The sequence below is a fragment of the Dermacentor andersoni genome, chromosome 7 (assembly GCF_023375885.2).
Source record: "Dermacentor andersoni chromosome 7, qqDerAnde1_hic_scaffold, whole genome shotgun sequence".
NCBI lineage: Eukaryota > Metazoa > Arthropoda > Arachnida > Ixodida > Ixodidae > Dermacentor > Dermacentor andersoni.
In genome coordinates this window covers 90,349,953-90,376,784 of record NC_092820.1, presented here as the reverse complement: position 1 = coordinate 90,376,784, position 26,832 = coordinate 90,349,953, and the positions used below count along the sequence as shown (strand labels likewise).

General features: G+C 50.1%; 1 protein-coding gene across 3 annotated transcripts in view; it reads right to left on the bottom strand.

Moving 5' to 3' along the window:
* Window positions 1-26,832, bottom strand: part of LOC129385712 (uncharacterized) — a 117,256-nt gene that overhangs the window by 38,307 nt on the left and 52,117 nt on the right. For all 3 annotated transcript variants that reach the window (XM_055072702.1, XM_055072704.1, XM_055072703.1), the window contains one exon: window positions 5,324-5,375. In XM_055072702.1, coding sequence (XP_054928677.1) covers window positions 5,324-5,375 — 52 coding nt within the window. The remainder of the gene's footprint in view (window positions 1-5,323; window positions 5,376-26,832) is intronic.

Genomic DNA, 26,832 nt, shown 5'->3' with positions numbered 1-26,832 from the left:
CGTATATGCGCTTTTCGTCACTGGTCAGAACGAAGTTCTTCCCCCATTAATAACTAGAAGAACCAGCTGTGAATAGTTGAAGATAAGAAAGGCGTCGACTCCAGTAAACGGCATTGCTACAAGATCATGACCCAGAAGACACCCGGTGCTAACCGATTCTCTGACTGGTAGAGATAGGAAATATGATATGAAGCCATAAAAAAATATGAAAAAGGAATACTTTCTGACCCCTGAAAATTTAGAAATGGTGAGAAAATAGGTTCCGTTTTCTTAGCAAGCGCAAATGAAAATAAAAGTGGATTAGCGTGCGTGGAAATACCTGGATCCAAACGTTTTGCAAAGATATACCCATTCTAAATGAATACCTAGTGTCTTTCCCTAGGAGGTTTATGGCGGATTCAGGAGTTCTTCTCTACACCCAAAAAGAGCTGTGCACTTTGTACGATTGGAGATGGGAGGCTCGTGTACTGTCCTAAAATTGTGAAACGTTAGTTTCTGGAATTGTTGATGAGGCGTGTTTTGCCACGAGCAAAATACATAATCACCAATGAGAAAACATGGATAAAGAAGTGGCTGCCTATATTATTCTTTGAAAGCTTCCTTTCTCCATGCTGATAGAAAGCAAAATTTAATGCATAAGTTAACACAACGCCACTGTTATTTATTTTTGTAATGCTTTTTCCGAACCTTCGTACCGTTAACTAAAAGCGACGTCATGAATTGCCAACTTTTTCTACTTGGGCCGTTTTGATGCATTATCTGTTTTCATAAATACCTAGATTCAGCCTTTGATGCATTGTGAAAGGAGTTTAGTCCGTCATTAAAAAACGGTAATTATTGCTGTATGCAAGTCTGTCAAGTTGGAGATTTCTTGTCAAGCCAGTGAGGAGAACGTTGGCAGCATCACCACGTGGTTGTAGTGCTTGCGTCGTTTCTGCTTCACCCAAGCATCATCACGCCAAGGAGAGACTGGAATATTATCTAATGAAGTAACATATTTTATCACAAACAAGACTTTAAAATTTTTGCTCTAAGTAAGCCTCAGTTCTAGCGGTGCGCCGAGACAGCGCGACAGTTTAGAAGGTGACTGCTCAAAGCTTTCAGTCGACATTGAGAATCAAAGGAAAGAAGGGAATTCTGTGAGAGATTGTCGCGGTGATTGCGCTCAGTAAAATTGCGTGCCACAGAGGTGACTTGGTATGCACACTGCGTATGTGTCATTTGTATTTGGTTTCGTTTAAATCTTGTATCTTTTCGTTACAAATATTCTGGTTTAATTTTCACCAATATAAAGACTACAGCCTATATTATCAACATAACCATTCGCTACACAACATTTCCATCTTTCATGAAAGCATCCTCGACAAATATTGATTATCCACCGTGGTGGCTTAGCGGCTATGGTGTTGCGCTGTTAAGCACGAGGCCACGTGATGGAATCGCGGTCGCGGTGGCCTAACTTTGATGGGGGTAAAATGCAAACACGCCCGTGTCCCGCGCATTGAGGGCGCGTGAAAGATCCCCTGCTGGTCCCTCCCCCCCCCCCCCCTAGAGCATTCCTTATAACCAAAGCATGGTATTGGCACGTAAAATCCAAGTATTCATTCACACATTAGGTTTCCTTCGCCTTATGAAGACGTGAACTCCATTCGAGTCAGCCAAATGCGTTTGCAGCGAAACTGTTTATGCGGACCCTGTGCCGTCATTGTCGGACTTCGCTAAAAACGGGCCACGTTACCGAGAGGAAAAGAAGAGCTCAACACGGGAAAAGTGGTTGTAGCGACCCCTTCCTCTATTTGAGAATTCTGTCTTACACATGAATCTTACACGGTTGTCACACGGTGCATTTTAGGCGATCGAGCCAGACCGGCACCGAATTTATTGACGATTCATTACGCCCAGCCGTGAAAGAAAAAAAAAATTATGGATGGGGTTTCTGCTGAACAGTGTCCAGCGATTCAAAGGTTATACTAAGACGGCGTGGCTGCCGGCAGCAAGAAGTGCCGGCCTTATCGTGAATCGTCAAACCAAGCCAGCCAGTCGTCAAAACGATCGCAGCGCTCGCATCTCCTGTGGTAGGCCTTGCGCCCAATATACGGAGCTCTGGATTAGTGGTTCACACATTCCGTGCCAGCTACAGCAATGGGAAGTGCGTACTCCTGAGGAAGAAGGTGCATACTGCGAGCGTCAGCGAGAGTTGGTTTCTAAAGGGATTCGTCGTCGTAGGGTCGACCCCGAATTCCCCGCCAGAGAGGCTGAGTTTAGACGGTAGCGCTCGTAGAGCATGCTAACCCCGCGATGCGCTAAAAAGCGAAAATGAGATGAAAGAATGGTGCAACAAAAAATTTACGCTATGGACTGCTCGCGAAGTTTGCCTTGCATGGCGTAACACTCAGTGTAACTCTTCACGGACTGGAAGGGGCAGTGATTTTTTTTTCTTTTTAGAATAGGACAGTAAGCAACGCGAAGATGCTCTTTTATAGATAATAGCTGCTGAAAAAAATGTTTCCAAAGGTACAATGGCGTGGGAGGTGTGTTTCGTGCGAGCATGGTGAAAACTGAGATTGAACTGCTACACTATCGTGCCATTGGTTTGATGCCAAGATACGCACGCTCAAAAGTGCTTCGCAAACTTCGGCTCATGTGCGTGTATGTACGTACATTGTGCCAGGTTCATGGCGTTCTCGGCTAACGACACGAATTTACTGTATTCCAATTTAGCAATTTTTATGTAGCTGCCTACTGCACAGCTACGGTACGACGCTTCAGTTGGTCAACATCAATACAAATAATTGGGCACTTTTACGGCCGAGGAAGAATGTGGACGAAATAAAGCGCGTCTATTGATGTGAAAAGCGAGACTGTTTTTCTCACCGAAAGTGTAAGTTGCGTACATGAAGCGTTAATAACAACTAAATCGCATGCAAATCAAACCGTGACGTTGTCGAAAGCTGCCACATTTACCCGATCGAACAGATTTCGCGTGCGTCTGGTGGGGGTAAGCAGGAAAAACCAAACGAGCTGCGGTCTTGTATAGTGCAGAATTGAATCGACATCACAATCATGGGGCGTGCACATGGAAGTGGTCTTGCGTACCGTGAGACCACCAGAAGAAGTTTCAGTAACTTAAGCACTTTGCATTTTCATGCTGGAAGTCGCATTGCACTTCGCACTTATTTTCAACTTATTGCGCAACCTAATATTTGCTCTGTCCTTGACCTTATGCTTTGTTTTTCGCGCTTTCTATGACATTGTCAAAAAAGACTGGAAAAACGATTGCATCTCTCAAAACTTCTTGCTTTTTTAAGAGCCCTAAATTCTCCATCGCTGACCCAAGTTACCAGGCTGACCGACACCAAGACTGGTGTCACCATCTTCCGTGCACACTGGTGTGTCTATTGAATAATTTATCCGCTACTATTATTATGCAGGGCGGCTATAGGATAGCAAAGGCAAGTGATAAACCTTGCTGTACTCAAATTAGTCAATGTACTAAATGTAGCCCCTACCCAACACGGGAAGAACAATAAACGGGAATGGTTTTTGTGATGGCTCCAGCGGCAGCAGATGAAGCAAAGGACCACCTTCCACCTGAGTGTCTCTCGTTGAAAATCAAAGGCGTCGAGACATTTTAAAGCGTATGTCTCCCACTCAGTAGTTGCTCATGAAGATCATAACTATCTATGATGGTGTAAGACCATACTGCACAGCAGAAGATGTCCTGTTTTGCACAATTGTTCTGAATGCATTAAAGCTTATATTTCGCATATACCTATAATTTTAAAAATTATTCCATCTTACCGCGTGCCAGAGAATGCTCGTGTCCTCTCCATCTGACGCAATTTATTTGCAGTATCTATTGCAACAATTTGTGTTATACTTATACGAATACAGCTTGAAGCAAAAGGTACCTGTGAAGTCAGTAATGATTCTATAATATTGTGAAGCTATATCTCACTCGTTTATCCTCGTGTGCGCCGATTTCGTTGCGGTAGCAAAACATATCGGCTTAGTGTACAAATCTGCATTCTGCATTGTTTCTTCCTTCGAAAGCAGTGGCGAAACCAGGCAGTGGCTCACTGGGCTGATGCACCCCTTATCCCTGAAATCTTGCTGTTAAAAATTGCCTCCTGCAGCCGCCTACCAAACATTTACCTAGCGCGACACTCCCAAGTCCTGCCATGCGATTGATGAAACGGCTAAGTTTTAACCGCCAATTCGCCCTGGAAGACGTTGTCCTTGACGAAAGGAACCTGCCCAGGAACACGTCTTTGACAAAAGGAAACAAAAGGTGGAATTCCCTTCCAGTTTTTAGAACGATATGTCCTGGGGCGAGTGTGCTGTAAAAATTAGGATTTCTATATGGCAACGCTATAACCCCCTTCTTATAGCGCCTTCGGGCAATGCAGCCTAAGCTCTGAATGAAGAAAAAGAAGGAAAAAAGCCGGGTAACAGACGATGCTGGCGTTCGAGGGAGCTTTGTGCACTGTGGCATACTGTCGCTGATTTCTCAGCTTCGCGTTTAATAATGAACTGAAGTGCTGTGCGGTCGATTCTCACGCGATATTACAATTGTCATGGGGCTGCACTATAGCTGTACGTGCACATAAATGTTGGTCGATGATGTAAAGCTTTGAAGAATGACAATGTGGCCTGGGTGTCAAGCTGGCTCCAGAATGAATCGCATATTATTGATTGCCGCAGTGCGTGGAATTATCAGTTTTGACTTATTCGCAAGGTCTGAACTCTTTTGTGTGCGTGCGTGCGCTTGTGTGCGTGTTTATTGCAAATGATGCTCACGCAAGGTTGCTGACAGTATTTCTATACGAAAAAGAAAAAAAAAACAGATCAGTTGGGACAAATGTTTAGACCAACCGACTGTTGTTTTGGAGATCGCGCCTTGACCCCATCACTCAATGTTTTCTTAGCTCCGAAGAGAGCAAACACTTAAATATACCTACGTATGTACGTACGTACGTACCTACCCACGTACCTATCTGCCTACCCACCAACCCATTCACCGACCCACACACCCACCTACCTATCTGCCTACCTACCTGCCTGCCTACCTACTTACCTATCTAACTAGCTTCTGCAAAGTGCCTGGTATTAGGCAAACACTCCTTCGCAATTAAAATTGTACAGCAAGTACAACATGTAAAACTGGAATTACTTAGCTGCACGTTTACTTATCGATATGTGCGCGTCCAGTAATCCCAAAGACATAACCAGCTTGATTCTGACAGCAGTCAAATGTAGGAATTTTAAGCCACTTCTTTATAGGTATAGGTCTTAATTAATTCAGCAGAATAAAAGTACTCACTGTTTATACTCTCCATACTATGAATTTGGCCTCCATGGTCATTAAAAAGTCCCTGTAACCAAAGAAGAAAGACGTGAAAAGAATCGCATAGTCAGCATGGGATAGGGTGAGTCTACGGCATCGTGTCTCAGAAAATTCACTAATGTTCACTCTTCCTGCAGGATTCTAACCATGTCCCTGTTTTAATTATTATTAAAATGAAAAAATGAAATCGCTAACGTCCACTATATATATATATATATATATATAAGGGGTTTTCCAGCTAACTTGGACCAAGATTTGAAACATACCCAAGAGTTCTAGCGCAATTATAGTAGCCGTAGTAGTATGTAGTTATGACCACTAGCTTTTTCGTCCCGAAGTAATGCGTAATGAATTACTTTTAATTAGTGATCCCCGTAATTATTGGTTGGATCTCCAACATAGCAATTGCAAAGTTGTAGCGCACCTTATATAACCTCCGAATCAAGCATTCATATATATATACATACATTGCAAAACAGCTGTTAAGCCTCAACGGTTTATTTCGCATCTCACGCGCTGAAGAAGATTACGCTGGCCATGATGATGAATATATACAGATGAAGAATATAAAGGGGTAATATAAAGCTCACACCATTTCCGCCACGCGTGGGAGCGGCCAACCTGGCCGCTGGTTATGGCGGGAAACGCCGTATGAAAAGCTTTAGACGCGGCACATGCACAATCTCTGTGGCATGACAGCGGCCGTGCAATGGCGATACAACTGGAGTGACACGTTAGTTAACTGGTGCAGTCTGGTTCCAAACAATGTAGGGCTCAATAAAACAGGACTGACATTTCTCGCACAATCCAGGAGCGCGAACTGGGGTCCACAGTAACACTTCGTCTCCAGGGTGGGAGGAAACGACACGGTGAGATGCATCATTTTGCGGTCTTGTTGACTGGCGTTGGTGTTGAGGCGGATACGTTGGCAACACCGGGCAATGCGCGAAACGAAGTGCTCACACACTGATGTGGACGCAGGCACGGGGACACCGAAGAAAGAAACGCCGAGGATAGTGAAAGGTTGGTGACCATACACAAGGAAAATGGCGATTATACCGTAGTGCGTTGGACGGCCGTGTTCAATGCGAAATTGACGAATGGCAGAATGAAATCCCAATTGGTGTTGTCAGGGTTGATGTACATTGATATCACGTCGGACAGCGTGCGATGAAAGAGCTCTGTGATACCATTAGTTTGAGGGTGGTAGCAGGAAGTAGGTTTATGGATGGTATTGGACGCATTGAGAACATCGTCGAGAAATTTAGAGAGGAAGGTCCTGCCGCAGTCACTCAAAAGGACACGTGGGGCTCCATGCCGTAAAAAATGGCTTCCAAGAAAAAGGCTACAACCTCCTCTGCGGATCCTAAAGATAGTGCGGCTGTTTCAGCGTACTGTGTCAAGTGGTCTACAGCTGTGACGATCCATCGTTTGCGCCAGTGGTTAAGGGTAGCAGTCCATAGTGCTCGATACCAACGACTGCGAATGGAGCTTCAGAACACGGGACAGGTTGAAGCAGTCCAGCCGGAGGTGAAGTCAGTCGTTCGCGGTGTTGGCAGAGCGAACAGGAAGCCACGTGTTTCGCTACGCTGGTTGCAAGTCCAGTCCAAGAGAAGCGGCTGCGAATTCGCTCGTAGGTTTTATGGAAGCCAAAGTGACCGGCAGTGGGAATGTGGTGAAAGGTCTCTAGTATCTAGGCCCGAAGTTATCGGGGAACCACAGACACCCAAGGGTGTCCTTCGGGATGAAACACGTACCGGTATAATCTCGAATTTTCGATCTTGAAGTTCTTCAACTGCCGATGGAGCCGAGTGTGGGTGTGCGAGATGATCCGCGAATACGTTCCATAAGGGAGTGGCAGTAGGAGTCATTACGTCAGCTAGAAGCAAACGTATGGGAATGGCTGGATGGGAGCCGGTCGAGAGCTGCGAGCGAAGGGAATGCAGGCGACGCGGGCTGCGGTTTCCTCACGCAAGGCGGTAAGCAAGCAGCGTGTGAAGACGGTGGTAGCGGACAACGTGAGAGAGCATCGGCATCCTGGTGTTTCATTCCAGACTTGTAGGTGACGTCGAAGTGGTATTCTTGTAAACGAACTATCCAACGGCCGAGACGTTCCGTTAAATTCTTTAGCGTCCCCAACCAGCACAAGGCGTGGTGATCAGTATCGACAGTATCGACGAAACAACGGCAAGACACTCTTCCTCGGCAATCGTACAATTTTTCTGTGCAGCTGTTAGCATGCGACTTGCGTATGCAACCACACGTTCTTCATAATTTTACTGATGGTGCCGAATAACAGCGCTTATATCGTGGGCGCTGGCGTCAGTATGTAGAAGAGTGGGTGCGGTGTTGTCGAAATGACAAAGCACAGGTTCGGACGTGAGGGCACGCTTGAGGGCGTCACAAGCAGTTTGGCATTCGTCCGACCATACGTAGGCAGCTCCAGAAGGAAGGAGTTGATGGAGCGACGCCGCAATGGTGGAAAAGATGCGTATGAAGCGCCGGAAAAACGAAGCTAATACAAGGAAGATACGGAAGTCTTTGGCGCGTTGAGGCCTGGGGAAGCGGAGGGCAGCGGTAATCTTGTCTGGATCGCGTCGAAGGCCCTCCTTGCTGACAAGGTGTCGGAACACTTTAATGGTTTTGCTAGCGAAGTGGCCCTTTTTTGTATTGAGCTAATGGCCAGCAGCTGAGAGGCATGTCAGGACTCCGTCGGGGCGCTACAAGTGCTGATTGAAGGTCGACGAAAATATGATGATGTCGTCAAGGTAGCAAAAAAAAGCAAGTCTGCCACTTTAGGCCCCATATTACGGTGTAAATCATCCGCTTATATGTGGTGGGGGCACCGGCCGTGGTTGCTCAGTGGCTATGGTGTTGGGCTACTGAGCACAATGTCGTGGGATCGAATCCCGGCCAGGGCGGCCGCATTTCGATGGAGGCGAAATGCGATAACATCCGTGTTCTTAGATTTAGGTGCACGTTAACGAACCCCAGGTTGTCAAAATTTCCGGAGTCCTCCACTATGACATGCCTCATAATCAGAAAGTGGTTTTGGCACGTAAAACCCCATAATATATTTTATTGTGGCGGGAGCATTGCACAGGCCAAGAGGTCTTACGTTAAATTCGTAAAGTCCATCGTGTGTAGCGAAGGTGGTTTTCTCCTTGTCTGCTTCGTGCATGGGGATCTGCCAGTATCTACGCAGCGTAGATCAAGGCTGGATAAATACTCCGCACCTTGTAATGAATCTAACGCATCATCGATTCGGCGCAGTGGATAGACATTCTTGCAGGTTATGTTGTTCAAGGCACGCTAGTCTAGGCAAAATCGCACTGAGCCGTCTTTCTTGCGCACCAAAACGACAGGTGACGGCCAAGGGCTTGAGGATGGGCGGATTATGCCACGTTTCAGCACGTTTCCAGCATGGTATCGATGATCTGGCGTTCAGCGGAAACAACGCGATATGGCCGCCGGCGCACGATGGAAGTTCCATCTGTGTGTACGCGCTGAGCTGTCGCAGACGTCTGTCCCAGAAGAGGAGAGTGGAAGTCAAAAAAGTCTTTATACTTGGCTAAGAACGGCAGTAACTGCACCGTCTATATATATATATTTATATATATATATATATATATATATATATATATATATATATATATATATATATATATATATATATATATATATATATATAGCTGTGGGTGGTTGTGATAGAGCAGTAGTCGAGGTAAGCACAGAGAAAGGCAGAGTGTCCAAGACGCACATGAGAACGGCGCCTTTAGAAAGCAGGACTGGCTCAGTGATTGCGTTGAGTACAGACACAGTGGCCGTGCCGTTGGTAAAGCGAACAGGGCTGGGTGCCAGAGCAATCTTTTTGAATAAGCAACGGGCTGACGGGAAAGCAAAAACGTCAGAGTTAACTACAAGGCGCTGTTCGCGGCCAGGTGGCACCATACAATCGTCGGCAGTTCGTAAGCGAAGGCGCGGTTCATGCCCATCCTCGGAATTGTCGGTCTCTGTCAAGTTAACGAGGCGCTGACGGCATGAGATGAAAGCAGACGCCGAAGAGAGAAAGTCCCACCCTAGTATAAACATGTGAGCACAGGAAGTCTACACAGCGAACTGGATATGGTGGCGTATCCCGTCGATCGAAACTCTAACGGTGCATTGCGCCCATTGCAGAATCACAACATTATTTGCACCACGAAGAAGAACTGCACTGTAAGGTGTAGTAACTTTGCGTGGACGAGAGCACGAGCCAGCGTGAATAATAGAAATTGCGGCTCCCGTATCAATCGATGCCAGGATTGGTACACCTTCTACACACACGAATAAAGAAATGGCAGGGCACGCTTGAGGAATTGTAGTCTGTGCGAGCCATGCAGCTTTCCCTCCAAAAACTGCACCATCTAGTTTTCCGTTCGGTAGTCCGGTGTGCGGGTGACCGGTTGCAGGGGTGATGTGGATGGTCGGAGAGGGGGGCGAGCAGTGGCACCCTGGACGGTAGTTGCGAGACCCTACGGGAGGTGGAGAAAGTGAGCGTGGGGAAAGCCGGCCCTGGTAAGTACTCGGAGGAAGCAATGGATCTCTCTCATAAACCGTAGCCACGGCGTTCGTCTTGTTGTCTTCGGCAAGAACGCGATATGTGACCGCGAATGCAGCAATAATAACAAATGGGGCGGGGCGTAGGCCGGGTAATGTAATATGCTGTGGCAGGCGGACGGGGTGGTAGAGTCGCCAGAAGGTTGGGGGCAGGAGCAGGAGAAGGAGGCGCTGTCCGAACGAACGCTGGTTGCATAGACGTAACCTGAGCAAACGAGCTGGATGGCGAAAGAAGGCCACAGTTCGCAGCGCAGGTCATGGAGTACAGCTCCTCTTTGATGATGTCGCGCAGGCCAGGAACGGAAGGCTGAGGCTGGGGAACGGGTGGACTGAGCAGGCCACACGCTTCGAGCTCTTCGCCTATGAAAGTCCGAATCAGCATACGCAGGTCCGTGTCCGACGAAGAGGCGCGCGACCGGTGACAGGTTGTAAACGGATGGCCTGGAGTGCGTCCAGGTGTTGGCAAGTCGCGATCACATCGTCAAAGATATTTGGATTCTTGATCGCCAGTGCGTTGAAGGCGACGTGGGCATTGCCTTTAGGATATGATGAACACGGTCAGATTCCGTCATGGTGGCGTCAACATGGCGACAAAGGGCTAGGACGTCCTCGATATAAGAAGTGTATGCTTCCTCGGAAAGTTGAATGCATCCATCAAGCTTTTTCTCGGCGACCTCAGAGCGGACGTTGGGATCGCCAAAAATCTGCCGAGGCTGGTGTTTGCATGCCGCCCAGTCAGGCAAGGTGCTCTCATGCTTGAGAAAGCAACTCCTGGCAACGTCAGTGAGGTAGAATGCGACGTTGCGAAGCTTGTGCATACCATCCCACCGGTTAGATTCACTCACGCGGTCATAACTGTCCAGTCTTTGTCATCACTACGAAGACCAGCGAACATGGTGGGATCGCGCTGGCGCGGGCTGATGGTCCATGAAGGAACGGCCGGTGAGGCAGAGACGGCGACGCCGGAGGCTCCTGGAGGATCTTCTTGGGCCATCCTGGCAGAAAAGCGAACCAAGCGGTGACCTAAACGAAGCTCTAGGGAAGCTCGAAGGCATAGAGGAGCAAGGGAACGAAAGCAGCCTCCATCACTTGTGAGCAGCTGTTAAGCCTCAACGCTTTATTTCGCTGGTCGCGCGCTGAAGATGATGACGCGGGCCATGATGAGAAACATATACAGATAAAAGAGATGAGGGGTTCTTATAATTCTCACAATATATATATATATATATATATATATATATATATATATATATATATATATATATATATATATATATATATATTGTAAAGAAGATAACGCACGTGCGCACTGGGTTAGCAGCATCGGCAGCATCAAGCGCGCAGCAGAAGCTCGAACTCGGGAACTGCTCGCTGCACCGTAGAACCGGCGGTCGCTACGAACCCCAATAAATCTCCTTTACAAGTGGTGGAGCCGTGCTGGGTAACGTTCCACTCTACCATCCTGGAACTCCGTTCTCGGACGCTACCCTCTGCCATGCCGGACGCCGACCAGCGGACTCTTCCACCGCCACCCGTCCCTTGCCCTGGCACCGTTCGCCAACGGGAGCCTCCCATCTTCAGCGGAACCGACGACAACGACGTTGAAGAGTGGCTGTCGTTCTACGAGCGGGTGAGCGTTCGTAACAAATGGAATGGCTCCGATAAACTGGCTTACGTGTCAGTCTATCTCGCGGGCGTGGCCAGTCTCTGGTTCAGAAATCATGAGAGGGATATCCGAACGTGGTCGGCCTTCAAGACTTCGATTACAGAAGTATTTGACCGACCCGCCGTCAGGAAACTCCAAGCCGAGTAGCGTTTGCGTACACGCGCACAGGACACGGGTGAGACATTCACCAGCTATATAGAAGACGTTCTAGATTTGTGCAGGCGCGTGAACGCTGCCATGACAGAAGCGGAAAAGATCAAGCACGTCATGAAGGGAATCGATGATGACGCGTTCCAGATGCTTCTGGCCAAGGACCCACGCACTGTTGGCGACGTCATCAGCTTGTGCCAGAGCTATGATGAGTTGCGTAAGCAGCGAGCTCTGACAAGGCGACATCCCACACCAAATGCACCGTCACTCTGCAGCCTGACCACCGGCCTAGAACAAGCCTCCCTGATAACCAAAATCAAGGATTACGTCCGCGAAGAAGTTGCACGACAGCTATCTCTGGTGTCCGTTACTCAGGAGTCTGCCAGCACTTTGCCGTCTCATCTCCGTAACGTGATCCATGAAGAGGTCGCGGAAGCGCTGCTGGCTGTTCACCAGCAAGATGTCGTGACTACACCACTCACTTATGCTACGGTTGCTGCAATGGCCCCTAGCACTGTGCCCGTGCGTCGCTTGCAGCAGCCGGTGCACCACCCTCCCCCTCCCGTCCCCTGGACCACCAGTGCCGTCACTAACCCGTGGCGTACGCCGGACAATCGCCCTATATGCTTCGCCTCTAGGTATCCAGGTCATGTCGCCAGGTTCTGCCGCCGCCGATCGCAGGCGTTCGATGGCGATCGCCGCGTGCCCTATGTGCCGCCTGATTCAAATGCGCCTTACGGACCCTTCGTCCCATCACCAGCTCGCTCCCAGACTGATCACCGTCCTCGCTTCGAACGCCTCCGGTCACCCTCCCCACGTCGCCGATCGCTTTCCCCTATGCGTCGACGGCCCGTCTCTAACGAAGAGGGAAACTAGACGACGCAATTCCTGAGGCAAGAACTGCGCAAGTGTCGACATGCCGAAGTCTTCCTCCTTTACCTGCCAATGTCATTGATGTGTTTATCGAAGATGTCGCAACAGTCGCCCTCGTCGATACCGGTGCCGCTATTTCAGTTATGGATGCAAGGCATTGCCGTTCGCTTTGTAAGGTGGCGACGTCTCTGTCTGGATTGTCGCTCCGAACGGCGAGTGCTCAACCCATTCGCCCTACCACTGCTTGTACTGCCCGTGTGACCATACAGGACGTTTTGTACACGATTGAATTCACAGTTCTTTCATCGTGCTCCCGTGCCGTTAGTCTAGGATGGGATTTTCTCTCACGCCACACTGCCATCATCAGTTGCGCTCGGGCTGAGATTGAACTTTTCCACCTTGGTGACCTGGCCTCCGTCGATGCTCATCTTGTCGCTAAATTGTCGTATTCCTCCGCGCTCTTCAGCTTTCGTACCAGTCTTCTGTAGTATCATATCCGTCGGGACGGTCTTCTTCATGCCCTCTCATCACTTTGTTACCCGAAAAGCGCTTCCTTTGCCCTTTGCAGCTCTTGACCTTGCCGCCGGTGTCAGCACGATGCCCATTTACAATCATCTTTCATCGCCACTATCACTGCTCCGCCGCGAATGCCTTGGTTACGTCGAGTCGGTCGATTCAACACGAATTGTCTCCGTCCTCGACGAAGTGCCTTCTGCTGCCGTCCATGAACTGAGTGCCCCCTTCGTACCCGACTCAACATGGACTGGTGTGTTCACCCCATTCATCGTCGTAGATCTGACGCATTCGCAGCGATCGCAACTTCTCGCACTCCTTCAGCACTTCCGCCGTTCCTTCGACGTTGCGCAACCATCTCTTGGCCGTGCATCGACGGTCGAGCATTACATCGACACTGGCTCTCACTCACCGCTGCGACAAAGACTATATCGCTTGTCCGCTACGGAACGTCGCGTCATTGCAGACCAGGTCGATGACGTGCTCCGTCGAGGCGTCATTCAACATTCCCAAAGCCCATGGGCTTCTCCCGTGGTCCTCGTCACAAAAAAAGACGGTTCCATCCGCATCTGTGTTGATTTTCGACGATTGAATAAGATCACGCTGAAGGACGTCTACCCATTACCCCGCATCGATTATGCTCTGGACTGTTTACAGGGAGCCGAGTTCTTTTCTTCGCTGGATTTGCGGTGAGGCTACTGGCTGGTTCCGATGGCAGAGGCCGATTGCCCGAAAACTGCCTTTGTTACACCAGAGGGCTTGTATGAATTCACCGTCATGCCTTTCGGACTTTGCAACACTCCTGCTACGTTCGAAAAAATGACGGATAATGTTCTACGTGGCCTCAAATGGAAAATCTCTCTTTGCTATCTTGACGACATTGTGGTGGTCGCCCCTGATTTCGCAACGTACCTGCTCCGCCTCCAGCACGTACGCACTTGCTTGACCAACGCCGGGTTGTAACTTAACCTGAAGAAGTGTAGATTTGCTGTTCGTCAGCTCACAATTTAGGCCATGTCGTGTCAAAGGAGGGCTTTCGCCCGGATCCCAAGAAGCTACGTGCTGTTACTGCGTTCCCAAAACCTACCGCTATGAAAGAGCTACGCAGTTTTATCGGCCTCTGCTCTTAGTTCCGACGATTCGTTCGAAACTTTGCGTCAATTATATCGCCTCTCACACAGATCCTTGGTGGCGCTAGAGATCTCTCATCATGGTCTCCAGCGTGCGACGACGCCTTTGCAACCTTGCGCCGTCTTCTCACGACGCCACCCATTCTTCGCCATTTTGACCCTCAAGCGCCCACCGAAATCCATACCGATGCAAGCGGTGTAGGCCTTGGTGCTGTGTTGGCACAGCGTCAACCTGGCCACACAGAATACGTCGTCGCATACGCGAGTCGCACGCTAACCAAGGCGGAAACAAATTACAGCGTTACAGAAAAGGAGTGTTGGCCATTGTGTGGGCGCTTGGCCAGTTTCGCCCATATTTATACGGCCGATCGTTTGACGTAGTGACCGACCACCACGCACTATGTTGGCTGTCGACGCTCAAAGATCCATCCGGCCGCCTTGCCCGCTGGGCATTGCGAATCCAAGAATATGACATTCGCGTGGTTTACCGTTCCGGCCGAAAGCACTCCGACGCTGACGCGCTATCCCGATCACCGCTTCCCCCGATGGCCAGGCGCGACTCTTCCTGCGAGAGCATATTGCTACGGCACAATATGCGCGATCACGAAAGGCCAGCAGTGTGAAGACGACGACGACGATTAGAAGCTAGCGCGGGCTGTTGCCTCTTGGCCAAGCGCAGCGTATTTTCCTTGTAAATATATTTGTGCATAGCTTTTCGTCTGCGTCTTCCTACGTAACATATCTGGTGGAGGTGGACGTTCCCTGTACCTCGTCACGGAGCTTCGCAGTGGACGGTACGTCGAGCCTTCCTTCATGGCTCCCGGCGACGACAACCCGACTCCGCCGGCTCCGACACCTGCTGCCACTTCGACGACCTACATCACTCTCCCCGCTCCCCGTGATCCTGGCGTATTCTCGGGCCAAGATGGGGAAGACGTCGATGACTGGATCAGCCTGTATGAACACGTCAGCCGCAATAACCGGTGGGACCCTACTATTATGCTCGCCAACGTAGTCTTTTACCTCGGTGGCACACCTCGAGTTTGGTATCGCACGCACGAAGATGAGCTCACCAGTTGGGATTCACTTAAGACACAGCTTCGAGACTTGTTCGGCAACCCCTACGGTCAACAACTTGCCGCGCAGAAGGCGCTTTCCGGCCGTGTGCAGACGTCAACAGAGCCCTATGTCACGTACATTCAGGACGTCTTGGCTCTGTGTCGCAAAGTTGACACCCACATGACTGAGTCAGACAAGGTTTCCCACATCCTCAAAGGCATTGCCGATGACGCCTTCAACTTGCTCGTTTGCAACAACGTAGCGACGGTGGATGCTGTTATAAGAGAGTGCCGCCGCCTGGAACTCGCCAAAAGCCGACGTATTGACCAGCAGTTTGCCCGTCTGCCCAACACCCCAGCGACATCTTCCTGTGCCGACGCTCCTCGTCCCAACAACACTGCCGATGTTACCAGGATCGTCCGGCGTGAGATCGAGGCCGCCTATCCGGCTGCCTTCGACTCCAGTATGTGTACCGCCCGCGTCTCCTTCGCCGATCGCTCAACAATCGTGCTATTCACAGTCATCGCCCACTGTCCCCACGACATCATCCTCGGCTTAGACTTCCTTTCCGCACATTCTGCTCTCATCGATTGTTCCGCCAGTACTCTCCGCCTTGACCTGCCTGTTCTGGATCCTGCTGAACCACACCCCAGTCGCCTCAGTTCCGTCGACTTCGTTCGCTTGCCACCTTCGGCACTGACCTACGTTGACCTAGTGTCATCCCCACCAGTCCCCGACGGTCACTACATCGCGGCTCCTATGCAAGACGTCCTCCTTACACATGGGATCACAGTACCCCATACAGTTTTATCTATTACGGCGAATTGCGTCTGCCTGCCAGTGGTCAACTTTGGCTTGACGACACAAGTGCTGCCACGTGGGATGTCTTTGGCCCAGCTTTGTTCATTCGAGGATCACTCAGTAGCATCCATTGCAGTAGACGACACTTCATCCGATACTCCTCTACCATCGCAGTCGGCAAATTGTACCATCGCTGACTTACGGAAAATGATTGCCCCCGACTTGCCCTCCGAGCACGCTCGTGAACTCTACCGCGTTCTGTTTTCCTACCACGATATTTTTGACTTTAACGATCGTCCTTTAGCCCAAACTACGGCTGTCAAACATCGCATTAATACCGGCGATGCCCCTCCTATTCATCGCCGCCCGTATCGAGTGTCACCAGCTGAGCGTCAAGTTATTCACGCAGAAGTTCGCAAAATGCTTGCCAAGAACATTATTGAACCATCATATAGTCCATGGGCGTCACCTGTAGTACTGGTCAAAAAGAAGGATGGCTCATGGCGCTTTTGCGTGGATTATCGGCACCTTAACAGGGTTACCAAAAAGGACGTGTATCCCCTACCTCGGATTGATGACGCCCTTGACTGCCTCCACGGTGCTCGCTATTTCTCTTCTATTGACCTTCGCTCCGGCTACTGGCAGATTGCCGTGGACGATCTCGACCGCGAGAAGACTGCTTTTGTCACACCCGACGGTCTTTATCAATTCAAAGTGATGCCGTTTCGTCTATGTAACGCCCCTGCCACTTTTGAACGCATGATGGACTCCCTTCTTCACGGTTTCAAATGGTCCACGTGCCTGTGCTACTTGGACGACGTTATCGTATTCTCCCCAACGTTCGCTACGCACCTCGAGCGCCTCTCAGCAGTCCTGGACGTTTTTCGGCGAGCCGGTCTGCAACTCAACGCATCGAAGTGCCAATTCGGCCGTCGCCAGATTACCGTCCTTGGACATCTCGTTGACGCGAACGGAGTGCAACCGGACCCAGGCAAGATCCATGCTGTTACGCACTTCCCTGTTCCGAAGTGTGTCAAGGATGTGCGCAGCTTCATCGGCCTTTGTTCGTACTTCCGCCGTTTCGTGAGAAATTTCGCCGCCATAGCACGACCACTAACCGACCTTTTGAAAAAAGACGCTCCTTTCCAGTGGGGCGATAACGAGGCCTCTGCATTCTCTCATCTAATCGACATTCTCACAACGCCTCCCGTTTTGGCCCATTTCGATCCTTCTGCGCCTACCGAAGTCCGTACTGATGCCAGCGGTCACGGAATTGGAGCAGTACTGGCACAACGCCAGCGTGGCCACGACCGTGTTATCGCTTACGCCAGCAGGCTCCTCTCACCCGCGGAGCGCAACTATTCCATCACTGAGCGTGAGTGTCTGGCCCTAGTTTGGGCGGTTGCGAAATTCCGCCCATACTTATATGGCCGATCCTTTTCCGTTGTCACAGACCATCACGCGCTTTGCTGGTTATGCTCACTGAAAGATCCTACAGGAAGACTTGGTCGCTGGGCCTTACGCCTCCAAGAATATTCGTATACTGTCACCTATAAATCTGGCCGACTGCACAAGGACGCTGACTGCCTGTCTCGCTACCCGGTCGACGAGCCTGACGACGCCGACAGTAGTAGCGCCAACGGCATTTTCTCTGTCTCTGCCTTCGGTAACATCGCCGATGAGCAGTACCGAGACCTATCGCTGCGAGCACTTATCGAGCGTCTGCGCTCTACACCTACCGACGCATCCGTTCGCCGATATGTCCTCCAGGGTGGCATTCTGTATCGAAGGAACTTCCTCCCTGACGGCTCTGACCTTCTTCTTGTCGTGCCAAAACAGCTACGACAGACTGTGCTCTTTGAGATGCATGACGCACCCACTTCAGGACATCTTGGGGTAACCCGCACGTACGACCGCGTCCGCCGCCGCTTCTATTGGCCTGGTCTCGCTCGCTCCGTTCGACGCTATGTTGCTGCCTGTGATCCCTGCCAGCGTCGGAAGACACCTCAGGCGCTACCTGCTGGTCATCTCCAGCCGATCACCGTCCCTGTGGAACCATTCTTTCGTGTTGGATTAGACCTGCTCGGTCCCTTTCCCACGTCATCTTCTGGGAACAAATGGGTAGCCGTCGCGACTGATTACGCCACCCGATACGCTATCACTCGGGCTCTCCCTACCAGCTGCGCCACTGACGTCGCGGACTTTCTCTTGCGTGACATTATCTTGCTTCATGGCGCCCCGCGACAGCTGCTTACTGACCGTGGTCGAAACTTCCTCTCGAAAGTTATCGCTGACATTGTGCGTTCCTGCTCCATTCAACACAAACTGACTACTTCATACCATCCTCAAACCAATGGCCTGACAGAGCGGTTAAACCGTGCTCTTACCGATATGCTGGCCAAGTACGTTTCCAAGGACCACCACGACTGGGACATTGCCCTTCCTTACGTAACATTTGCGTACAATTCTTCCCGGCACGACACCGCCGGATTTTCTCCCTTTTATCTACTGTACGGTCGCGAACCTACCTTGCCCCTAGACACGGCACTTCCTCCTGCTGCGGTCTCAACAAGCGAGTATGCGCGCGACGCCATCGCCCTCGCTGACCATGCACGCCAGCTTGCCCGTGCTCGACTGACGGCCTCACAGACCACTCAGCAGTGTCAGTACAACGCCCGCCATCGTGACGTACAGTTTTCACCTGGTGCGCTCGTGCTCCTGTGGTCGCCCTCTCGTCACGTCGGACTTTCAGAGAAGCTCCTTTCGCGATACACAGGGCCCTACCGCGTGCTGCGCCAGGTGACGCCTGTGACTTACGAAATTGCTCCTGTGGCCTCAACCTCGTCCTCTCCTGTGGCATCTAGTGATGTCGTACACGTCAGTAGGCTCAAGGCCTACTACACTGCTTCCGAGTCCGATCTTTAGTCGCTCCGGGACGGCGCTTTTGCAGCCGGGGGTAGTGTTACGGCACAATATGCGCGATCACGAAAGGCCAGCAGTGTGAAGACGACGACGACGATTAGAAGCTAGCGCGGGCTGTTGCCTCTTGGCCAAGCGCAGCGTATTTTTCTTGTAAATATATTTGTGCATAGCTTTTCGTCTGCGTCTTCCTACGTAACAATATTATCCTCTCTGGACGTTGACACTATCGCTGCTGCACAGCGTAATGATCCCTGGACTGCATCTCTGCCCGACCTTCTCTCGGATACGTCGAAAGTTACAGCGTCACGTACGCTTCGGCGCCAAGTGCCTCATTTTGCGATTCGCGACCTGCTACTATATCGACGCAACTATGCCCCAGAGGGACGCACCTGGTTACTCGTCATTCCGAGAACCTTGCGATCAGACCTCTGCTCCTCGTTCCACGTCGACCCTCAGTGTGGTCACGCGGGAGTCTTCAAAACCTACGAAAGACTTGGACACCGCTATTACTGGCGGGGAATGTACAATTTTGTTCGAGCATTCGTCCGCTCTTGTCGTGAGTGCCAGCGCCGTAAAGCGCCACCGCACAACTCCGCCGGTGAACTCCAGCCTTTGCAATGCCCATCCCGACCCTTTGATCGCGTGGGCATAGATCTCTACGGGCCACTTCCGTTGACTCCTACCGGCAACAGGTGGGTAATCGTTGCGGTAGACCACTTAACCCGTTATGCGGAAACCGCTGCTCTACCACATGCTACAGCGCAGGAAGTCACCAATTTCATACTTCACCATTTTCTCCTTCGTCATGGCGGTCCACGCGAACATTTAAGCGACAGAGGCTGCGCCTTCTTATCTGAAGTCATCGACCAACTGCTTGCTGAATGCGCTATTGTTCATCGTAAATGCACTGCTTATCACCCACAGACTAATGGTATCACGGAACGCTTTAATCGAACTCTTGGTGACATGCTGGCCATGTATGTTTCACCTGATCACTCTAATTGGGACCTCGTTCTTCCTTTTGTCACCTATGCATACAACACCGCGACTCAGGCTACTACCGGATTCTCACCCTTTTACCTTCTTTACGGCCGTCATCCTTCGCACACAATCGACACCATTCTGCCCTACCGCCCAGACCCATCCGAATGCCTACCGATCTCGGAAGCCGCCAGACACGCCGAGGATGTCGCCAGCTGGCCCGTCGATTCACCTCCGACGACCAGAACCGTCAAAAAGCCGTTCACGATGCACAGAACTCGACTCCCACTTTTCTCCCGGGCGCTCTCGTCTGGTTGTTAGTGCCACACTGCACGGCTGGACTAGCTTCCAAACTCCTTTCGAAGTACGACGTGCCATACCGCGTTCTCGAGAGAACATCCCCCGTGAATTACTTGATTGAGCCGCTAACGCCGCCGTCCGACATGCGATGTCGTAGCCGCGAAGTCGTTCATGTTCAGCGTCTCAAGCCATATCGCCATTCTACCGCCGTTCCAGAAAACTAAGTCACCAGGATGGCTCCTTTATTTCCGCGGGGCCATTGTGAGGAAGATAACGAACGTGCGCACTGGGTCAGCAGCATCGGCAGCATCAAGCGCGCAGCAGAAGCTCGAGCTCGGGAACTCCTCGGTGCATCGTAGAACCGGCGGTCGCTACGAACCCTAATAAATCTCCTTTACAATATATATATATATATATATATATATATATATATATATATATAATGAAGAACAGTACGACGTACGTACGTTCAATGAGCACAGTATATTTGACTGACGTTAAGGCTGGTGGACCAGCCTTTGTCAAGGCGAGACTTCAGCTAAATTCGACGAAATGGCACTTCGGCCGTCGGCAACTTACTGTGCTGGGTCACCTCATCGACTCATCCGGTGTTTGTTCCGATCGGGAGAAAGTTCGCGCGGTCAAGTATTTTCCATTGGCCACCAGCGCAACCAACGTTCGAAGCTTTGTAGGCCTCTGCTCCTGGTTCCACAGATTCGTGAGAACTTTTGCTGACCGCGCACGCCCTATAACGGAACTTCTGCAGAGAGAGGCGACTTTGCCTGGGGTCTTGACCAAGCCATGGCATTGGCTGAGCTGCCGATGCGACTGCCGTCGCCACCGATTCTCGGCCAGCTCGACGTGTCCGCCACAACTGAGGTTCGCACTGACCCCAGCGGCCACGGTATGTTCACTGCTCTGGCCCAACAACATCACGGCTGCCGCCGTGTCATTGCGTATGCTAGACGTCTTCTGTCACCAGCCGAACGCAATAGCTCAATCACCGAACGTGAGTGCCTCGCCCTCATTTGGGCCCTAGGTAAATTTCGCCCCGAGCTCTATGGACAGCCTTTCAGGGTTATCACCGATCATCACGCACAATTCTTTATCCAGCAGGACATCTCGGTCAGTGGGCTTGACGGTTCTAGAGTCTCTTACACAGTGATTTCTCAGACAGGCCGACTCTATGAGGAAGCTGACTGCTTGTCACGTCATGCAGTGGAACGACCACAGCAGCCTTAGACAAGCGAGTTAACTTGCGTCCAGGCGCTTACCGCGCTTGGTGACATCGCTAATGAGCAACGACGCGAGCCTTACCTGAGAGGCATCATTCTCAGCCTGACGGACTGCTAACTTACCACTCTTCGCATATGTTTGTGCTTCAAGATGGCATATTATACGGTTACAACATCCACCCTGATGGCATTGAACTGCTGCTGGACATTCCCAAAAATATGCGTGAGACTGCACTGGCACAGTCGCATGATGTCCCAACCGCTGGCGATCTGGGAGTCTCAAAAACATATGACTATGTTCGGCGTCGTTTCTGTTGGCCCAGTATTTTTTATTTTATTTTTTTTTGTGTTTCTACGTTGATGCCTGGTAATTAATTTTGTCCCAGTTTTGTTTTTCCATTGTATTTACATTTACGCACTGTTCACCTCACCGATGTAACCTTTACCCTATGTAATAACCTCCCTAAAGGGCCGTTAGGGTTATTGTGAAACAAATAAATAAATATATTGTCCGATTTGCGTTACGTTACCTCCCAAAAAATATGTGCGCACCGAAAAAAACCAGCAGCCATACCATCTGGCCGTCTTCAGCCCACTGAAATATCATCTACGCCATTCTTTCGGATTGGTCTTCATCTCCTTAGCCTTTTTCCTCTATGGCTTAGTGGGAACAAGCGGATAGCACTTGCTACGGACAATACCACCAGGTATGCGATACGCGGGCTCTCCATACCGTTTGGGCAACCGACGTCGCTGTCTTCTTTCTCGACGCTGTGGTACTTCACCAACGCGCTCCCCGCCACTCCTTACCGACCGGGACCGCTACTTTCTCTCACTGGTTGCCCAGGACATCTTGCACACCTTCGCTACGAAGTGTGGGCAGATTGGCAACAGCTACGGAATGCCACCTAAATGCTGTTTCTTGCTTATGCAGTTTGCCAGTCTTTTCCTCGGAACCGTCGTCCCTGCTGCTGCCTTCACGCGGCTGACTGCACCATCACCGGTGCAATTGCACGTGGCTGAGATCGAGGAAGCTGCGCAGCTCTCCACTATCGCCGACGTGTGTCATGGGTGCGGGCCATCGATCCGCTCATCTCTGCCGCTAGACACCGCCCTCAACGTTGCCATTCCTGACAAACCAATCAGCAACCCTCCCAGCACAGCGACATCATCAGGCAGGGGCTTAAAAGCCCTGTGTGCGGTTCCCCTCATCAGTGGGCAGCTTGGCAACAGCTACGGAATGCTGCCTAAATGCTGTTTCTTGCTTATGCAGTTTGTCACTCTTTTCCTCGGAGCCGTCGTCTCTGCTGCTGCCTTCACGCGGCTGACTGCACCATCACCGGTGCAATTGCACGTGGCTGAGATCGAGGAAGCTGCGCAGGTCTGCACTATCGCCCACGTGTGTCATGGGTGCGGGTCATTGATCCGCTCATCTCTGCCACTAGACACCGCCCTCAACGTTGCCATTCCTGACAAACCAATCAGCAACGCTCCCAGCTCAGTGACATCATCAGGCAGGGGTTTAAAAGCCCTGTGTGCGGTTCCCCTCATCAGTGGGCAGCTTGGCAACAGCTACGGAATGCCGGCTAAATGCTGTTTCTTGCTTATGCAGGTATGTTACCGCAAAAATGCTCATTGTTTAAAGTCCGACGATCGTTTTTTGCTGTTGCTGTGCTGCCCACAGCCACTTTTTTTTCATGATGTATGCTCTGTTATGTTGACGGCCCTCAACCGCCTTCTCTTGAGTGGTGATATCGAGCTTAACCCTGGACCCTCTACGGGAACCCGGTCGACTAAATCTACTAAAAAGGGTCGCGCTTCTTTGGGCCATTCAAGCCGCTCTACTAATTCGCCGAGGGCTTCTAATCCTACTGGAGAGCCGGTGGTTGAGGAACCATTGTCGAACTCCGATAATCCTGTGCTTGTACAACTTTTGACTGAAATATTGACTAACAATAAGAACATGGCTCGCGACATTGCAGAGATAAAAAGTTCTGTTGGTATGCGCTTCGAGGCACTTGAATTGCGCATTTCCGCTGTTGAAAAGGCATTGGCCACCCCTGCTTCACGGCCTGAAAATGGTCAATTACATAACGAAATAAGTGCACTGAAGCGTTCAGTCTCTGAGTTGACTGGAAAGAATGAAGATCTAGAAAATCGGTCTAGGCGGAACAACATTATTTTACATGGCTTATTAGAAACTGTTGATGAAACTCACGATTCCCTTCTTTCCAAAATACCTGAATTATTTCAACAGAGTCTTGGTGTTCACTGTCCTCGCATCGAACACCTCCATCGTTTGGGAAGAGCTCGTGAAATCCATCCACGCCCGGTAATTTTGAAAATGCTTGATTTTAATGACAAGCTTGCTTTGCTGAAGAATGGTTTTAAGCTTACGGATTCCGGACTTAGGCCTTCTGATGACTTTTCACCCAGAGTTCGTGGAATTCGGAAGAAACTATGGGAGGCGTTCAGTCAGCATCGCAACAATGGGTCTTCTGTTAAAATTAGGTTTGACCATATTTTCATTGACAACATTCGGTATAACTGGTGCGATTCCAGCAACTCCCTGGTAAAAATCTCTAATCATCGCAACTTTTCTAAGACAACAGGTCCCGCATCACAGTCAGCAACAGCTTGAACTTCTTCTACAACCCAAAGAGACCTTACCATTATGAACATCAACGCTAGAAGTATAGCTAATAAATTTCCCCTTTTTCTTGCGCTTGTTTTGTCCTATTCACCTGACATTATTGGTATCACCGAAACTTGGTTACATGCGGGTATTCATGACTCGGAGTTTACACCACCAGGTTACGTCACCGTGCGAAATGATCGTCATAATCAAAGAGGTGGTGGAGTTGCATTGCTTTTTCGCTCGGATTTCAAATTCAAAGTCCTCTTCTCTCCGCTCGACATAGAATCAGTCTGCTGTAGACTTTACTACGGTAAACAATTCTTAAACGTATGCGTTTTCCATCGTCCCCCTAACAGTTCGTTGGAAACTCTTGACAACCTGGACCAACTTTTACTGCAAGAGAATTTAGTTTCCTCAAATTTCGTCTTACTGGGTGATTTCAATGCTCCTGGAATCGACTGGACGTCTCCCTCATTTTTTGAGGGAGTACGTGGCGGGGCTCACCATACCCTCCGAGTGATGCCCAGGCTGCCCCCTGTGACGGGTCGGACCAACACGCTGCACGTGCCCGGAGCTCCGGCACGACCAGGGGCGCCGGTTGCCGGGAGGGCAGCGGACACCGCGGAGATCGCCCCACCTACGCCGAGGCTGTCGGCTGCGCAGCGCCAACGCTGAGAGAGTGACTGGCCAACACTTCAGGTACGGCGCGATCCGGCACTTTTTGGTCCCGCATGTTCATGACGTTGCGTAAAAGAATTGACAAGCGTGTGCGATTTGAGATGCATGCCTCTAATATGAATAAATATTTAGCCTCGGGCATCGCACCGAAGGGTCTTCAGGTAAAACAGAAGCTGGTAATGGACACCTTTAACAAAAAAGAAAGAGAGCAGTGGAATGCTATACTACGGGAGGCCTCGCTTGGGCTCACTCGGCTGGTGGCACAACAAAGCGTGCGTAGAGCATCGCAGCTTAAAAACGAGGAGCAGCTTCTGTTGTGTCAGTCAAAGCTCACTGAATTGGAAGCGCTGGAACCGGTAAAGTACGAGGGAAAGAAAAATGTCAATATCCAAGAACAACAAAGAAAGAAACGGGAGCGTGACAATATCCCAACGGCCATCAGAGCTGATTCTCAAAGCCAAAACCTTGAATCCGAGGCGACCGATGGTTCTGAAGTAATCAGTGGAAAAAAGCACGAGACAGTGGGCAATGCCTCAAATGTCACAAACTTGTCGAGTAGCGCATTGTCGAGTGCACAACTAAATCTCCTTTCGAAAGGTCTAACTTTGTGTGCGGCGTCAGGAAGGATGAACGAGTTTCAATTGTTTCAAGATTTGGATGACTTCGCGAGAAATTTGCGACCACGGGAGTACTTTTATGATCGAAAAACTACAGAAGGGTGTCTTGATCAGCTACCTGAACTCTCCGAAAAATCATGGACACCTCGCGAGGCAAGCGACAAATACTTGGACATGTATATTTGTGCGGTTCAAAAAGACATTATAAAAGAGTACGAGAGGCATCGTCCCATCCGCAGTAACCTCTCAAAAGAGGAAGAGCAGGCACTGCGAACTCTACGTGATGATCAAACAATTGTCATTAAGCCAGCGGACAAGGGTGGTGCAGTGGTGGTACTTGACCGGAGTGTTTACATAGCCGAAGGTTTCCGTCAACTGGGAAACTCTAAATTTTACAGAGAACTCCCAAGCAATCCTACCGAGAAACTTGAAAGCGAAATAAAGGACGCCCTAAACACTCTGCGCAAGGCAGGGCAGATAACCGATAAGACGTTCAAAACATTCATACCAAGAAACTCTGCCCCCGGCCGTTTCTACCTACTACTCAAAATTCACAAAATAAACAATCCCGGTCGGCCTATCGTTTCCAGTAATAGAACAGTGACTGAGAAAATATGCAGCTTTATTGGCAGTCTCATTAAGGACATCCCATCTTCATTCCCCTCGTACATTACAGACACAAATCATTTCCTTCGGGAGGTATCAAACCTGACGGTACCGGCGGGGGGTTACTTGGTCACTATGGATGTCGCATCTTTGTACACCAACATACCTCACGCCGAGGGCATAGCTTCCGTAGTTTCAGCTTACGCTGGCTCCAGCCAACCTAGGCAATTAGATAAAGATACAGTTGAGACTCTTTTAAATCTATTACTGAAATATAATCACCTTGAGTTCGAGGACAAGCATTATTTGCAAATCAGCGGAACCGCCATGGGAACCAAGATGGCGCCAAATTATGCAAATATCTTAATGGCATCTTTAGAAATACCCTTCCTCGCAAACTCGGCCATAAAACCAATATTTTATAAGTGATTCCTGGATGACATTTTCTTTGTGTTGGCCGACAATGAACAAAGTCTCTTAGACTTCATTTCCAATTTCAATTCTCTGCACCCGTCAATCTGGTTTACGCACAACTTCTCCCAAGATAGTATTCACTTCCTCGACGTCACTCTGTCACTGAGTGGTGGTCGCATTTCCACGTCCCTATACAAAAAGCCGACAGATCTTCAGCAATATCTGCATTTTTATAGTAGCCACCCCCATCACTGCAAAACAGGCATTCCCTACTACCAGGCCCACAGATACAGAAGAGTCTGT